This window comes from Calliphora vicina, chromosome 3 (genome assembly GCF_958450345.1).
Source record: "Calliphora vicina chromosome 3, idCalVici1.1, whole genome shotgun sequence".
NCBI lineage: Eukaryota > Metazoa > Arthropoda > Insecta > Diptera > Calliphoridae > Calliphora > Calliphora vicina.
The window spans coordinates 35,043,184-35,059,357 of record NC_088782.1 but is presented as its reverse complement, the minus strand read 5'-3'; the positions used below and the strand labels follow the sequence as shown (position 1 = coordinate 35,059,357).

The 16,174-nt window shown below is 33.1% G+C and overlaps 2 protein-coding genes across 2 annotated transcripts; one reads left to right on the top strand and one right to left on the bottom strand.

Moving 5' to 3' along the window:
• The first annotated feature begins 9,072 nt into the window (after positions 1-9,072).
• On the top strand, positions 9,073-10,795 carry LOC135955391 (FH2 domain-containing protein 1-like). The gene is made up of 5 exons (XM_065505742.1): positions 9,073-9,614; positions 9,673-9,864; positions 9,932-10,032; positions 10,102-10,351; positions 10,408-10,795. Exons 1-5 carry the CDS (start codon positions 9,073-9,075, stop codon positions 10,793-10,795), a joined length of 1,473 nt encoding a protein of 490 aa, XP_065361814.1.
• Positions 10,796-11,527: 732 nt separating this feature from the next.
• LOC135955196 (DNA repair protein XRCC2-like) lies at positions 11,528-12,310 on the bottom strand. Its single transcript, XM_065505521.1, has one exon. It carries the CDS (start codon positions 12,300-12,302, stop codon positions 11,544-11,546), a length of 759 nt encoding a protein of 252 aa, XP_065361593.1. The 5' UTR covers positions 12,303-12,310; the 3' UTR covers positions 11,528-11,543.
• Positions 12,311-16,174: the final 3,864 nt, after the last annotated feature.

Here is a 16,174-nt window from a genome sequence, read left to right as displayed (position 1 = left end):
AAAAATCTCAGACAAATTAAAAAAGAAACAAAACAAAGTATAATGATGGATTAGGACCTGAATCGAAAATACAACCGGAAAACAATTTACAATTTTTTTATGAAAATAACTCAGTTTTCAAATAATGTTTGAGTGTTTTTCATAAAAAAAATTAAAATGGTTTTCCTGTAGCAGTGTTTCTGAAAATACATTATTTATGTTCCACCAAAGTATTAAAATATCTTACTAAAGATCCAAATAATTCAAACTTCTAACTGAATATTAAAATTAAATCAACAAACAAGCACGAGTGTAATTTTCTTAATTGTTATTAAAATCGAAAACTAAATTCACCATAAATCAAACTAAATGGGTAACCATAACCCAGCCGGAGTGATTAATGCGGGGAATGCCCTGGTTAAATGAATTTAACCACAGTCAACATAAATGTTTTATTTATACGTGAAACTTGTTTACATATTCTTGAGATACATAATAACTACATAGACTTTAAAAAATATTTCTTTTTATTGTGTGTATGACTTAAAAATGCGGGATTTACAATAGATGGCGTATCTTTTTAACGCGGTTTTTGTTTTTAATAAGTTATACATATCGCTGATCACAACGGGATCAGTTTTGAATGGACCCGAGCTGCTTGAAGTGTGGCTACCCATGGAACCTAACCTACATATCGCTGACTTAACATGCAAAGGCTCTAAGTCCATATTTTTACAACTTGTCTTTCATTTCTTATTAACTAGTTTTTATATCTGGATTACTAACTCATTAATATATGGGGCATTTCATGTCAAGTGAACCAACTTTTGAAATCGATGTCTTCCGATCGGGATGAAATTTGCACCAAGGTTAGCTCTATTGGATAGTAACTCAGACACAATTTTTCAACAACATCGGTCGAGAACTCTCTGAGTTATAGGGGGTAAAATTTTGACAATTTGGTCAAACAGGGGTTTTTTCTTATCCATGTAACTTATTACCTATTGTTCTTAGCAAAATGTGTCCCAAATAGTATAGATAGCTATTTCTTCGATCTTTCGAAAAAAAATATTTAAAAAAAAAAATAAAAAATTTTTAATATTTTTTTTCCGAAATCAAAAACTTTTTTGACTTTTTTTTAAAATACGTCCTTTTTTTTTTTTTTTTTTTTCTTAAAATAAAGTTTAGATATTTTCCTTGAACACCTACTTGGTCGCTTAGTGGGATGCGAGTGGGATATCTATCAAAATAAATATTTTGTAACTCAAAACATAAAATTTTTGACTTTTTTTGCAAAATCAAAAACTTTGTTGACTTTTTTTTTTCAAAATGGACCCTTTTTTAATCTTTTTTTTTAGGTCAAACAAAAGCTTAGATATTATCCTTGAAGACCCTTTTGGTCGCTTAGTGGGATGCGAGTGGGATATCTATCAAAATAAATATTTTTTAACTCAAGACTTACAATTTTTGACTTTTTTTTTTGCAAATACGATTTTTTTTCCAAATGGGCCCTTTTTTTAAAATTTTTTTTGTAGTCAAAAGAAAGCTTAGGTCCATTCCTTTAAGATATTTTTAGTCCCTTAGTGGGATGCGAGTGGGATATCTATCAAAATAAATATTTTGTAACGCAAGACATACAATTTTTTAATTTTTTTTTGCAAAATCAAAATTTTTTTCCAATATGGGCCCTTTTTTAATTTATTTTTTTGCTCAAAAGAAAGCCTAGGTCCATTCCTTTAAGATATTTTTATTTGAAATTTTTTATGATTTTCAGCTGCAAAATGAGAAAATAATCGCGAAATTGATTGAATTTGTTTAAGGGGATGATATGCTTAATGTTTATGGATATTTTATTATATTTAATGATATTTTTTAAGTTTCAGATATTGTTGATTCATCTTAAAATATTGGCCAATATATGGCTATTATGCAAATAGTTATGAATTAATTCATTAGATAATGCAATTATAATGCAATTTATTATAAAATATTATTAAATTTATGCAAAAAATGCTAAAATTTCCGTCATGAACAATTTTATAATATTTATGAACATATTCTTATTCTGAATGAAAAAGTTTGGGAAAAAAAAGTCATGTTCGATTAATAATATTTATTACAAAATTCATTCCAGTTATTTTTTTTTTTTTTTTTTTTAACGTTTTATTGATTTATTGAATCTGTCTATTTTGACCTTACAATAAGTATTTAAATCTTATAACTAAAATTAAAACTATTTGCTCTTCAGCAAGAGAGCCATTATGGTAAACTGTCACTCATCTTAGCGGGGTGGTAGATCTGCTCTACGGAGCCTGGATCGGGTTTGGGTCTGCACAAGTTGTCTTGCAAGGGAATTGGGATGGTTTCGCAGCTTCACAATATATTTCTCACGGACTTTCTCGAACTCTTCCTTTACCAATGTCACTTCTAAGTCTCTGTGGATGTTTTCATTTCTTATGTACCATGGTGCTCCCGTCATGGTCCTAAGAATTTTAGATTGGGCCCTCTGTATAAGATCAATACTGGTGTTGCTAGCCATTCCCCATAATTGAATTCCATATGTCCAAATTGGTTTTAAAACGGTCTTATACAGGATGACTTTATATTCAAGGCTTAATTTTGATTGGTCACTGATTAACCAATGAAAGCTAGAGGCTTTTAACTTCATGTGAAGTCTCTTGGTTTCTATGTGTCGGCGCCAAGTAAGCCGTCTATCTAGATGAATACCAAGGTAGGTGACATAATCAGACTGCGGTATATTAACGTTGTTGAGTGTGACAGGTGGGCAATTTCCTCTCCTTAGAGCGAACGTAACATGTTTACTTTTCAGCTCATTTACCTTTATTCGCCAGTTTTTCAACCATGACTCCACACGTACGAGGTAATTCTGTAGTTGACTAGATGCCATGAGTGGGTTTTCGTCTGAGCTAATAATGGCGGTATCATCAGCAAATGTTGAAATTGTTAGTTTATCGCACGTAGGGAGGTCGGAGGTGTAAATCAAATATAGCGTAGGTCCTAGTACACTTCCCTGTGGAACGCCAGCTCCAATCTTGCATTCTCTCGTCACATAATCATTGTACTTAACTCTGAAAAGTCTATTCGATAAATAAGACTCCAGCAATTTATGAGTACATAGTGGTAGTAAACATTTGATTTTATGTATTAGACCCTTATGCCATACCTTGTCAAAAGCCTGAGCAACGTCTAAAAAGATGGCAGAACAATATTTCTTTAATTCAAAAGATTTTCGAATCTCTCCAGTTAAACGATTGACCTGTTCAATGGTGCCATGATGTTCACGGAAACCAAATTGGTGTACTGGGATAATGTTTCCATCATTCAAAAAAGGTATTATCTTTTCCTGGAATATTTTTTCGAATAACTTCGACAAACAAGGGAGTAGGCTAATAGGTCTATAAGAAGATGGCAGGGTTAAATCTTTACCCGGTTTAGGTATCATTATTATTTGAGAAATTTTCCAATTTTTTGGATAAATTCCTAGTTTCAAGATCGCATTAAACAATATAGATAGCACAATTATTGCCACATTTGGTAGGTTCTTAATCATTGATGGCGTTATTAAATCATATCCCGGTGATTTTTTCAAGTCTAATTTATTTTTAATTACTCTATTAACATCCTCAGGACTAATATCGAATTGGGCTGCATTAGACATTGTTGAAGCTGGCAGTTCTTCTAGTTCAAACTCATTTGCCGTGGAGTTGGGCTGAAATACTTCACTTAAATGTTCAGCAAATACTGAGGCTTTTTCTATAGCACTTCGTGCCCAGGTTCCGTCAGCTTTTCTTAAAGCGCTTTGTGCCTCTACCGGTGGCTTAATGTTCCTCGTTGCCTTCCAAAGAGAGAAATTTGTGTATTTTGTACTCGTCAAACTTTTAATATATTTTTCGTTTATGCGATCCTCCTCTAAATGAAGGGCTCTTTTCAGTTTTCGTACTGCTGCGGACAGCCTCTGCTTTGCAGCAGGTGATCTATTATGTTGCCATTCTCTTCTGAGTCTTCTCTTTTCGAGAAGAAGTCTTTCAATATCCGAACTTGAAATAGGCGTATTAGTTTTTGGAGGGATCTGGCACCTAGAGTGTTCCAGAGCCGAAACAATCAGTGACGTGAAGTCATTAACGGTCCTATCTATGTCTTCCTCACACTGTAAATTAGGATTTGTGTGGATATGACTGCTGATATATTTCCTATATTTTAGCCAATTTGTCTTAAAATACAAAGAGTCCTTAGGAAATCTTGGGGTGTTGGGTCTCTCACAATAATTAATAATTACAGGAGAGTGGTCAGAAGATAGATCATAGGATATTTCTGTGGATATTGCATTCCGAATAATATTTCTGCATATGGCGAAGTCTATTAGATCAGGAATTTTTCTAGGATCAGTTGGCCAATAAGTTGGGTGTCCAGGAGACACAAAATCTAATCAATTTTTGCGATCAACTAGAGCTTTATACAGCTGTCTACCTCTGGGATTTACCAATCGCGAACCCCAATATGTATGTTTGGCATTGTAGTCTCCACATGCCAGAAACCGATCTCCTAGTGTTATAAAGAATTCTTCAAATTTTTCCTTGGTCATCGAAAAACGTGGTGGGCAATATATAGAGCTCAGAGTTAGGTCTCCAGCTGGGTATTCAAGGCGAATAGATGTTGCTTGCATATAATCCTTTGAAAACGCTTCTAGGGCATAGTGTCTCAATCGGTTTCTAATTATGATACCGGTACCGCCATGTGCCTTACCATCCGGATGGTTTGTGTAATAAAATGAGTATCCTGATATATTAAAGTTATATCTATTTGTAAGATGTGTCTCCGAAATTAACATCACATCGATGCTTTTATTTAACATAAAATGGGAAATTTCCGATTTGTGCTGGTTTAAACCATTTGCATTCCAGAAACATATCTTCAAAAAATTCATTTTCTTGTTAATAGAATTTGAATCATTTGGTTCTGTGCTCTCAGAAGCTCTTGTATTGTGTTTTGCATGGATGACATGAAGTTAGTCATATTTTGATTAAGAGAGGAAATATTCTCAGTAAGTGTTTGCATAAGGTTTTCCAACCCTCCCATATTTTGGGGGACTTTTGGCTTTTGATAACCCGTTTTTAAAATACTGGCGTATGAGCTGGCTCCAGCATTAATTGTAGCTCCCTGGCCATTTTCCTGTGATACTGGATGAGCCGCATTTATTTTATCATTTGAAAAATCTACTCCAGAGCTTAGTGGTCTAGATGTAGATACCGAATTTGTAGGTGTTGATTCAACTATTTCACCTCTCAACAGCTTTTGCCTCTCTCTTAATCTTTTTAGTAACTCCTTGTAGACCGGGCATCTGCGATAATTAGCGGAATGATCTCCACCGCAGTTACCACATTTCCTACTGAGACCATTCTCAACTATATCACATTGTGACGAAGAGTGCAGGCCTCCGCATGCAACACATACTGTGCGTAGGGTACAATAATTACGTGTATGTCCAAATTCCTGACAATTACTACACTGAACTGGACGATTACGCTTAAGAGGTTCCTCTATATTTACTCTACGATTCAACAAATATCTTAGAGTGTATATAGGGTGAGTTTCATTATTTTTTAATTTCCTATCATCAGGCTCTAACTCAACCCTAAACATTGGCTGAGGAACCTTGTCTCTATTAAAGATATTGACTACATTCTTTGTCTGATAGCCCAATTCTTCCAGGGCCTCCTTGATTTCGTTTGTATCTACACTGGACTCTATACCTTTTATGACCACTATCAAGCCCTTGCAACTCTTAAGTTGATATGTATAAAAGTTTTTCTTACTGTCATTTAGGTGTTGAGAAATTTTTCTATAACAATCCTCAGTGTATACAACTATTTTTGTCTCTTGCACACCTCCTTTTCTTATTGGAACAATATGAAAATTATTCTTTCCAATGAGTTCAATAAATGATTTCACTAAGCTATTAGAGCTAGTTTCACGAAGGAATATTGGTGGTGGTTTTAACGGTTTACGGATGGATTTATCATCATTTTTTTGACGATTAGAATCTTCCTCACTCAAGAGAGCAAAACGGTTACTTTTCAAGGGGTTATCAGTAATTTTTTGCTTTTTCTCAGAAGGCAGACTTTTCTGGGGACTTAAATTTCGCTTATTAATTCTTATATATCTAAGCATACCTGTTTGAACTGGAGATTTAGTTTTACTTATCTTATTTCCAACCTTAGGTATAGCACCACTTGATGTTCCATTATCTTCCATCACGGTATTTTCAGTGTTAAATACATTAAAACTCTCACTAGGTGTTGTTAGTGGATTATCATAAGCTTGTGTATTTATCATTGTCGACTCTGTTATATCTACTGCAGTATTTGTTGTTGTACCAGAACACTTTTTATTTTCTTTTATGCTATGTTCTAAACAAGCATTACTAGGTGATGATGTGTGTGCAATATTGTTCTCATGTATTTGTATCACGGGGGAACAAGAGCGCGCTCTCTCAATCGGTTTGGCGGTTAAATAATTTTTGTTAAAGTCTGGATCTCTTATATTTTTGTTAGCACTTCTATTTTCACCCTCCCCGTTCAAAAATATGTAGGCATTTCTACCGTTTAAACTGAGTCTACTCTCATTATGAGAGTTCATATGCTCACAGTAATTTAACGAAATTTGAAAAAAGAAAATAAACAAAGCACTTTTAAACAAATTTCTATTTTTTTTGTTATATTGTATATTTTTTTTGTTTGTTTATATTAAACACTTAGAGAAATATTTTTTTTTTTGCGTCCAATCGCTAAATTTTTCCTTTTTATTTAAATTTTCACTGAAACCACTTAAATCGCGGAGCGAATAAAAAAACACGTCTGCTTCTCATAAGAATTGCAGATGTAACAGTTATGAATTTCTTTTTTCTGTGTAAGATTTGGCACAGCCAAATATATCACTACTTGTTTTTCACTAATAATTTTAAAAAAATTTTAAAAAAAACTAAAAAAAAAACAATTTAGAAAAAAAAAATTGGAAATTTAAAAAAAATAAAAAAAAAAACAATTTAGAAAAAAAAAATTTGGAATTTTTTTTTTTAAATTTTAAAAAACAATTTTGGAAATTTTTTTTAAATTTTGTATACCTAAAAATATTTTAAATTTGTTTTTAAAGTACAATTTGATGAAGATTATATAAGATTCGGCACAACCGAAAATATACATAGCTATAATGAGTTTGTGTAGATATTTGTAACGTCCAAAAATATTAGTCTACAACCACCGATTATACCGATAGACTCAGAATCACTTTATGAGTCGATTAATTTTGAAGACATTTAGATAAAATGTGGTATATGCACTTTTTTAGGCCCAAGGACGAAGCCGATTGAAACTAGCTGAAATCAGTTCATTATTTCCCCTAGCTCCCATAATTCCATGCTGATCGGTCTATAATTAGTCAAAGCTCCCATATAGGGCCCGCTTCCAAAAATCACTTTAACGAGCATAAATCTCTTAAAAATGTTGGTATACACATAAAATTCAACGCAAATAACTTTGATGGCGATCGGTCTATAATTAGTCATAGCTCCCAAATAAGACCCTCTTCCGAAAATAACTTTTTTAAATTTTAAAAGAAAAATAATTTAGCTCATTTACTTAGTGTAGCGTTGGGCTTGACCGACCTTTTTTTTCTTACTTGTTTTAATACATGTCATTGAACAATTTGACAGAAATGGTTAAACTGCACTTTTTATAGGGACTTAGAGCTTTTTCTTGTGATAAATTGTGATAAATTGGACTAAGCGCTTTTGCTCATCACTACAAAACAACAACAAAAAGCGAGATAACTCCAATTTTTGTCTTTGTAATCAATGTATTTTTACTTATTGTATATTACTCCATTAAAATCTCAATTTCTAAAAAAATGTGGACTTAGAGCCTTTGCATCATGCATGTTTCAAAATAAAAGCTAAAAATTTAAAGTTTTACACCCAATATAAAATATTTTCTTTATATAAAAAAATTACGCTGTGCCTTATTGAGCCTTCAATATCCAGTTGAGCCAATTGAATCATGTCATTCGTAACAAAGGTCTCACTCTCTGTAAACTTGTTATTGAGGTTCAAAGTTTGGACGTTAGATTCCAACCTCTAAAATCTAAACGACATTTTTAAGAAACTTTATAATTTGCCCAACAAATCCTATTATATAGAGAACCTGAATTTAGAAAAGCTTAAAATCAAAGACTAGTAGAATGAAAAAACTTGGAATCAGTCCAATATTTTTGAACACAATATAAATTATTATTTAAAAGTTTAAAAGTTTTGATATTAAACACCGATAGAAAAACATAGACCATAGCGGAAACTATAAAAAAACTCAAACAAAAAATGAAATAGTTTTTTCTGCAAATACATTCTCACGACTTAGGTTTCTGACAACTGAGTTAGGTTTTTTACAGGAGAGTTTTCGCTCTATGTCTATTCTCTATGCTTTAGACATTGTACATATAACAAATCCTATATAAAAAACCTGAATTCAGAAAAGCTTTAGTTCACAGTCTTGTAGAATTAAAAAAAACTTGGAATCAGTGTAACAATTTTGAACACAATTCGTATTATTATTTACAGAAAAGTTTCTTCTGGAGTTGAAGACATTGTTGTGCAACTAGATGTCTTCGACGACCAGAACAGCAGCAGTAGCAGCAGGAAAACGTCTAGACAATCAAGCAGGGGTAGTATAAATTTAAATTCTCATCTTGAAGTATTTCAAGCCGTATTACAGCAGGTAATAGCTCTCTTACAAATCACTAGTTAATGTTTGTTGTTAATAGGATATTTCAAATTTTCAGGTTTTAAAAACTCCCCATGAAACGATATTCCTTAACATCTTACATCATTTGCTGAATATCGACCCGAATGAGGCATTGTGTGGTGAAGTCTGGAGGGTTATAGAAAAGTTGGTGCATCGTGCAACGCAATTGGAAAATTCTGAAGATGCTGAACGTTTGCTAAAAGCCTCAGTAACGCATACATATTCGTGTCAGAAATGTAGTGCAGATGTTAATGATAAAGAGAGTAATAATAATGATGAAATGGTGGTAGCTGCACCAGCATCAGATTTGCCAAGTATATCACCAACATCTACTACAGCTGCGCCTAGTTTACCGCCACCACCTCCCCCATCATTACCTGGCTTACCACCACCACCTCCACCACCTGGGCCTGGTTTACCTCCACCACCTCCGCCACCTGGGCCTGGTTTACCGCCACCGCCTCCTGGGGCACCAGGTCTACCTCCGTCACATGGCACCAACTTATTACCAAAAGCAAGCTCAAAATTAAAGATTTTTAACTGGACCAAAATTCCTCAGCATAAAATTGTAAACAAAACAAACATATGGACTATAATGGCAAATGATCGCCAATACAAATGTGTAGAAATGATTGATTTCAAAGGCATCGAAGGATTATTCTGTTTGCAAACTCAAAATAAAATCAATAAAGGTGCAGATGTGCTGGATGGTAGTAGTAGCAGTAGTTTGTGTAAAAAGCCTGAAAAGGAACCGAAAAAAATACTATTGCTGGATGCTCAGAGCAGCCTGAAAGTAAACATATTCTTAAGCCAATTTAAAGGGTAAATATGAAAACCTAATAATACATGTATCCAATATTATCTAAATGAGTATTTCCAGCTATAATTCAGAAGATATTGTCCAACTAATACGCTCTGGCGACAATAAAATTATAAATCTGGAAAAACTTAAAGACTTGGTAAAATTTGTGAAAAATGAAGATGATATGACATTATTAAAAAACTTTAAGGGAGATCGTGAACGTTTGGGAAATGCTGAGAAGTTTTTAATTTCATTGGTGGAATTGTCGAAGTATGTATTGAACTCCAAGTTTTTCCTATTCCCAGGTTTTCTTCACAAATAACACATTTTTTTCCAGCTACCAATTACGCATTGATTGCATGTTACTTAAAGAAGAATATGCTCTGAACATAGAATATTTGGAGCCCAGCTTAACTGCCATTTTAAAAGCTGGGAATGGTAAATTTACTATAATGCATTTGAAATCAACAAATAGTGTAAAATAATGTTTCTCTCTCAACAATTTAGATCTCATAACGTGTAAAATGTTACAAGATATTTTAGGTATTATAATCGTTATTGGAAATTTTCTAAATTCCGGTCGCTATGCTGGCAATGCAACGGGCATTGAGTTATCTTCCTTGAACCAATTAACAGAGTTAAAGGCTAATAAAACAGGCATGCATTTGCTGCACGTTATAGCCATGGATATCGAGAGAAATTATCCTGAACTATTGGATTTTAGCAATGAATTAGGCTTTTTACAAAATGTTTCAAAGTAAATATCACATCACTCTGCTATCTATATAAATACAAACTAAAACTATATTTTAGAGTCAATATAGATCAAATTGAAACGGATATTAAGGGTTTGGAATGTGCCTTGGATGTTATTCAACAACAAATGAAACTGTCAACAACCGATGAGGACATCAAACAGCAAATGGGTGAATTTTTAGAAAATGCAGCAGATAAAATGGAGTTTTTGAGAAAACAATTTGAAGAATTGAAATCTTTACGCGTTACAATGGCTGAGTATTTTTGTGAGGATGTGGCCACTTTTAAAGTGGAAGAATGCTTTGATATATTCCATAAGTTTTGCCTACAATTCAAGAAGGCTCTAAAGGAAAACGAACGACGTCAACAGTTGGAAATACAGGCCCAAAAGAGACAGCAGCAAAAAGAAGAACAATTAGCTGCAAAAGATGGATGTGGTAAGTAATCTTATCATAGAGTAACATTAAACGATTTAAATCTGGTCAAGATTAGATTAAGAGGCACATAAAGTGTGCGACTATAAAAGGCCTACACAAGGCCGATATATATATTGATTCCGCAGAAGATTGATAGTTTTCACAGTGCCATAAAGGGGATGTTATATTGTGTTAGTGTAGGTTTTTGTACCAGGCAATAATATTGTACGAACACCCACCTTAATGTATACCAATCTGCTCGGGACCACTTTCTGCTTCAATTAGGCTTAGTTCGCCAGTCTGACCGCCCGTTCATGTAAACCTTTTAATAAAACTAAAGGTCACAATTCCGCAGATAATTCGACAAAATTTGGCACAAGCTTCGTGCCAACTTAAAATCGCACGCATTTCAACTTAAAATAAAAGTTATAGTGTTATATGATAATATAAATTGCTTTAATTAGATTTAAAAAAAAATCGGATCAAAATCGAAAATCCGGAATGTGTTAATTATGTGGGATATATAAAAATGTTGCGATGTAGCATTTCAATTTCAGAGAATCACCTTTCTACCCTATATTGGGAATGCTTAAATTGCAATTTAAAGTTTTCAAACGATATAAAAAATGTGGCGATGTTGCATTTCAATTTCAGAGACCCATAATTCGAAAAATAGACCGGAAAATCACCTTTCTACCCTATATTTCAAGGATGTTTTTATTTTATTTGGCGCCCAAACAACGACCATTCATAAATAAGGATGTTGATTTTTAATTATTAAATTACACATTTATTAGTCAAAAACTCTATACCATTGCAATTAATTTCTATAGGCGAATCATTTAAATATCGACGACCATCTATGTGCTTGACTAGTTTCAATTTATAGTCAATTTGTGAATGTGGAAAATATGCAGATCTCTTTGATTTTGGCAGCAAATAATTCGCATCAACGGTATAGGCACAACAAATATTATGCTCTTGGCATATAGGCTTCAAACGTTGAATCAATTTCTTATAGTGCGTGGTCATACGTTGCAACTGTGTGTTACAGTCGTCCCAGTAGAACGTGTCTAAGCCATCAATGGCCACCAATGAGACTCTTTTGTGATCGCAGAGCAATTCCTCAATATCCTTAAAGGCAAACTCAAATTGATCTGGCAAGTAACATGGTAAATGTATGATAGACTCACAGGGATATTTTACAGAATTTTCAAGTGATCTATGAGAGGTGGCACTGACATTTTTATTCATTACATTTTTAACGTATTCAGTAAAGGAACTTGCATCAAACTTGTGACACAGATCTACAAAAATTACTTGACTATCCTTGCCGCCAAAACAAGTGGACAGAGTTGCACGCGCCATTAATTCGTATAACAGTATTCTCTTTCCTGTTCCTGGGGCACCAGAAATTTCAACGAGAGATTTTGCTTGAGGTCCATTCGCTGGAAAAACTTCATTCCATATATTTTTTAATGCAGGTCTTTGTGTTGCAATAGATTTAATCTTGAACTGATATCCCGAAAGAATCATTTTCGATTGTAATAGATGAATTCAGAAATATTAATTAACTTTTTCAAATTATTTTGTTTTTTTACATTAAAAATTCAACAAATCCAATTGTACCGTAAGAAACCGCGAACTTTTTATTTTCTTTGACAGTTCATTGGTATTCACAGCGAAATGATAGCATTAGGATGTGTAATAATAGGGTTTTTTAAATCGACTTTCGAATAAATCCTTCAATCAACTTTTTGTAGAAAAGGTCAGAAGAATCCATTGCGTTATTCCAAAAAAGTCGAGTTATTGGGAAAATTCAAAATGTACCTGATTTTGTTTCAACGTATAACAATTGTGAACGTATTGTTTACTTCTGAAAGCTGGATTTAATGCGAAATTTTGTTAATTAGTTATTTAAAAACGTAAACATGCATTGTGTATGAACTATCAAAATTGTGATTACTTTTTTTATATACCTATAATAAATAAACAAATCAATCACAAAGTTGCATAACAATTAGAAAATAGTAAATTTTAAAACAATATTTACCCATACTAAATATTAATATACATTTTCTTATTTTCAGCTAATAAAAACAACATGGAATCCAAATCCTTTTCTCTTAAACCACCCAAACGTCGGCGTTTATCTAAAAGCCCTATTAACAATATCAATAGTAAACTAATCCAAAATGAAGCTAACCATACAAATCTTGATATAAATTCCACAAAGAATGAAAAAGATCTGATGACATTATTGCAAACGCAGTATTTTGAACATAACCTTGAAACAGGTAAATTAAATGATTTTTAACATTTCAATTTAAAATACAAAAAAAATCCTTTATTTTAGAATGTATACGAAAATCACGTTTAGATAAAAAGCCACCTTTACCAAAGTTAAACATTTACGATAGGGAACGACGAATCCCGTCTTCCTTACCGGAATGTAATAATGAAAACTTGCATTCAAATAATGAAAATGTTTTGGAAACTGAAACATTAGAACAGAAACCGAATAAGCCAAATATTGTTAAAAACCCGTGGTTGCGATTATTGGAAAACTATAAAGGTCAGTATATATACAGCCCTATATACCCTGCATAAACTTAGTAATGACTTTCAATTTCTCAATAACTTACTTTTCAATGACTACTTTATAACGTCTGCATTATATAGAAGTTGTAGTTACTATTTATTATCTGTAATATAACTGCTTTTCTAGTAATTTGCGTGATAACGGTTTCTGTGAGACCCAATGAGTTATTAAATTCATTACTTGTAACTAGTTCTATTGATGTTATAGTAGAGACATATTTATAAGCGGTTGTGGTGAGTACTTGCAATGTCATACATAATCCATTGTCTTCAAAGGGTCTCACAGTTGCTCGAAATATATTCAAATAACTAGAAGGAACTGGAGATTTAAACAATAACTACTACCACCATTTAATAAATATTGCGTTAATAAGCACATTAAATGTTGTTTTAAAATAGCTTTGACTGAACCCAATATTATTATTAATATTTTAGTTTCAACAAATCTCAAATTTATTTACTTTTCTCCATTTCAGCATCCCAGCAGAGAGATAAATGTCTAACACCAGATATTGCATCAAGACGTCAGAGTTTAAAAATATTCATACGTTCCAACTCTACTGTAGATAATAGAACGGGACTTGCAAAAAAACCGCCTTCTGTAGTAAAAATAACGTCACCTTTGCCACAAACTGGCTCAGTATTTACGTTCTCGGAAAGTGAAATTACAGCTGAAACCAAAAATTATAAATCGCAAAATCTAAATGAGTCTAAATGCAACAACGCAGTAACCGAACGTCCAATAAATTTGAAAATTCTTCAAGACGCTAATGGAAATCCTTCGGACATAGAATCACCAGTCGAAATAAGACGTCCTAGAATGTCTTTAAAAACAGTGGCGAATATTGCACGAACTAGCCTCCGTAGATACAGTTCGATAAATGAACAAGATATAAAGGAAACAATTGAAAATCTTCGCTCACCAGCTGTCGATGGAACAAAGTTTTGTTTTAGTCCAGTGCGTGAGTTTTCATCCAGAAATTTGCTGGCTTTTAGTCCAGCTATAACAAACGCCAATAATTGGTTTGATGATCAAGGATCAAGGGACAATGGAAATGTTAAAGTCAATGAAACATTGCAAGAAATTAAAGAAATTGTTGAAGACAAGCCTGCTGATTTAAACGAAGCCTTAGATGCATGTTCCAAAGAAATTGAACTAAAAGAAAATCCAATGGCATTGCATAACGAAAATCCATGCGAATTTACCCAGCAACTAAATAACAATACTGAAGTTCAGTGTGAAACGAATGGCGACAATCTGACTGAACACAGTTCATTAAATGAAATTAGTCCTGAAACCAGGGTATCATGTCAAAATATTCCCGAAATAATTAAACTAAATGACAAAGAAACTACAATGGCATTGGATAACGAAAATCCATGCAAAATTTCCCAACAAATAAATAACAATACTAAAGTTGAAAGTTCGTTAAACGAAATTAGTCCAGAAACCAGGGCATCAAGTCAAAAGCTTCCCGACATTGTTGTCCAAGCAACACAAAATGAGCAACAGAATGAATCGGTATCAAAATCCATTGCCTCTCAAAGCTTCGTTACCAAATTAAAAAACAAATTAAGAGCTTTATCGCCATTACGGACAAAACCTTTAAAACAATTGTCAAACTCCCAATGTGATGATGTTGATGATGTAGACAAATCTCATGAAGAGCCTGCTGCTGATAAAAATAAAACCAATAATTGTTCTTCAAATGATGTAAGTACCACAACAAATGAAACAATTGATAAAAACCAACAAGCGGAAAACTCTCTTAATGAAATGCCCAAAATAGACATATCGTCTACTGAAGTTGGAAACGAGGAAGCTGTTAAATCGTCACAACAAGTAAGCCATAAACCAAATTTGTCCAAAAGCGTGGTAAATCGTATACAAAACAAGTTAAGAGCTCTTTCGCCATTTAAATCACCACCCGAGCGAGAAGCAAACTTTCAAAGTTATGTTACACTCAAACACAATACCACTAATTTGAAAGGAGCAAAGCCAAAAGTGAAATCTTCCCAAGCTAAATTAAAACAAGAAACAAAAGCAAATAAAATGATAACAAGTCGTCGTACATCTTTAACAAATGATTTAGTTAAGAAGGAAGATGTCAAAGCAAATCGAAAATCCAGTATTACCAAAGAAAATATTCCCAAAGAATATTCTTCTCGCAAGGTAAATATTTCACAAACAAATAGTTCACCAGGCTCCTCAAAACAATTGGCACAACAAAGATTATCCCGTCATAGTTTACGTTCTTCTGTATCACTCTCAAAAAGTATTAGCAATATCACAAATACAAAGCAACTTAAATCGAGTTTATCTTCTTTGAACTCCTCTGCAAAACTTCAACAACGCAGATCTAGCTTACAGCTTACTTCTAGAAATTCAAATGCCTCAAATGTATCAAACACAAATGTTTCGTTAACACGGAGCAATGAAAAACTTACTATTAGTAGTCATCGTAGATCCAGTTTACCTTCTATAAATACCAAAACGGTAACCACACAACGTAGAACTGACTTGACATCTAGACGTTCATCTGTTACTTCTGCAAATCAAAGAGAGTGTGGAAGAAGTAATGGAGCTTCTTTGGCCAATAGCTCAATTTCAAAAACATTGTCCAAAAAAGATAACTTGACTATTAGTCATAAACCTAAATCACAGTCGACTCGTCCCTCCTTTAACTCTTCATGTCCTGAAAATCCTGGCAAAACTGTTGTTAAAACCTCCACAAATAAAGATAACGTGACTATTAGCCATAAACCTAGCTCATCATCTTTGAATGTCAATAAAAATACTAAATCAC